The sequence below is a fragment of the Nestor notabilis genome, unplaced genomic scaffold (genome assembly GCF_000696875.1).
Source record: "Nestor notabilis isolate BGI_N333 unplaced genomic scaffold, ASM69687v1 scaffold28230, whole genome shotgun sequence".
NCBI classification, from domain to species: domain Eukaryota; kingdom Metazoa; phylum Chordata; class Aves; order Psittaciformes; family Psittacidae; genus Nestor; species Nestor notabilis.
This window is the reverse complement of record NW_009911327.1, coordinates 11,587-12,985: the sequence shown is the minus strand read 5'-3', so window position 1 is coordinate 12,985 and position 1,399 is coordinate 11,587. Positions and strand designations below refer to the sequence as shown.

The following is a 1,399-nucleotide window of genomic DNA, read 5'->3' as shown; positions in this document are numbered from 1 at the left end:
TAAAGGAGCTTTAAGGTCCCTTCAACCCAAACCAGCCCATGATTACCTAAAAGGTTTCCTTCCCCCACATTCCTCAAAAGAAACCGGGAACCACGATATCCCCATGGGAGCAGGATTCCAGAGGAAGAAAGACGTGATAAAATCAAGTATTTGATATTGAAGTAAACAGACCTGCATTGTTCATCCCAACTGGAGGTTTCACTACAAACACCAGAAATCCCGGCACCGAGCGCCTGGGAGCCAGCGCCTGCTTCCTACCCCTCTTCTGATCTCTATGGGCAAGCTGGTGTCCAGTGGGACCAGGCTGGGGCAAGCTAAGCATTCCTTTTGGCTGGTGTGTCCTGCAGGCCTTGCCACACCAGCATGGAGCTGGGAAGGACATGTTGAGGTGGGTTTAATAAAGCTCTTGTTGTCTTTGAGCTTGGGCAGGTGAATGGAGAGGTTCAGGGAGTGCTGGGCTTTGCTTAGGCCAAGTGACATCTCCCTTGTGCCTGGTTTTAGGGCAGGCCTCAGAGACACTTTGATCGATGGATTCAAACCCTTCTCTTTATCCTCCACTTCCAGAGTTCCAACCCTCCATGGCCCAGATCCTGCACTGCTCTTACATTCCCCTCGGAGCTTTGGAAGAGCCCCTGCTCTCTCCAGGGCTTTGGGAACACCGCTTTGGAGAGCCCCTGCTCCCTCCAGCCTCTGCTCCTGCGCTGGCTGCTCTGAGCAGTGTGTTTGTTCCCTGTTTACTTGCATCTTGCCGGGTGTGAAACCAAAGCCTTGGCTCACAATGGAGCTGAGAGACAATTCTGCTGCTTGGGTTTTCCAGCCAGCACTGGAGCTGGAGCCCTGTGCTGTGACTGAAGGGGCTGTTGCAGCTTCTGTTGGGTGAGGAATACCCTGACTAAGCTGTGCTTTGGGAGGGGAGGAGATGCTTGGAGCTGCAGTGGGGCAGTGTTAGCAAAGAGCCGCATCTTTCTGATGTGTTTTGAGCTGTTCCTGCCACCTCCTTTCTCTTGCAGGTGCCATCTGGAGCCTTTCTGTCCTGGAGGCTTACTCCATGAGATACAAGGAGTTGTAAGCAGTTAGTACCATGCCTGATTCCTTCTCCCTTGTTCTTGCAGCTGGTCAGTGAGAAGGTTGGAGGGGCTGAAGGGACCAAGCTCGACGATGACTTCAAGGAAATGGAAAAGGTGAGTAGGGAACAAGAGAGAGCTTCTAAAATCACCCAGATAAACTCCTCTGTGACCCTGCCAAAGCCCTGAGCTGCTCTTCACTGCTGCTGGGTCACCTTGTCTTCCCTGCAGAAAGTGGACCTGACCAGCAAGGCAGTTACAGAAGTATTGACCAGAACAATAGAGTACCTCCAGCCAAACCCAGGTGAGTGCCTGGAATTCTCCTGTCCCCTTCC

The 1,399-nt window shown here is 52.5% G+C and overlaps 1 protein-coding gene across 5 annotated transcripts in view; it reads left to right on the top strand.

Moving 5' to 3' along the window:
* The first annotated feature begins 1,115 nt into the window (after positions 1-1,115).
* NOSTRIN (nitric oxide synthase trafficking) overlaps positions 1,116-1,399 on the top strand; it is a 9,241-nt gene continuing 8,957 nt past the window's right edge. For all 5 annotated transcript variants that reach the window (XM_010014065.1, XM_010014042.1, XM_010014049.1 and 2 more), the window contains exons 1-2: positions 1,116-1,181; positions 1,296-1,368. In XM_010014065.1, coding sequence (XP_010012367.1) covers positions 1,173-1,181; positions 1,296-1,368 — 82 coding nt within the window. In that variant the 5' untranslated portion in view covers positions 1,116-1,172. The remainder of the gene's footprint in view (positions 1,182-1,295; positions 1,369-1,399) is intronic.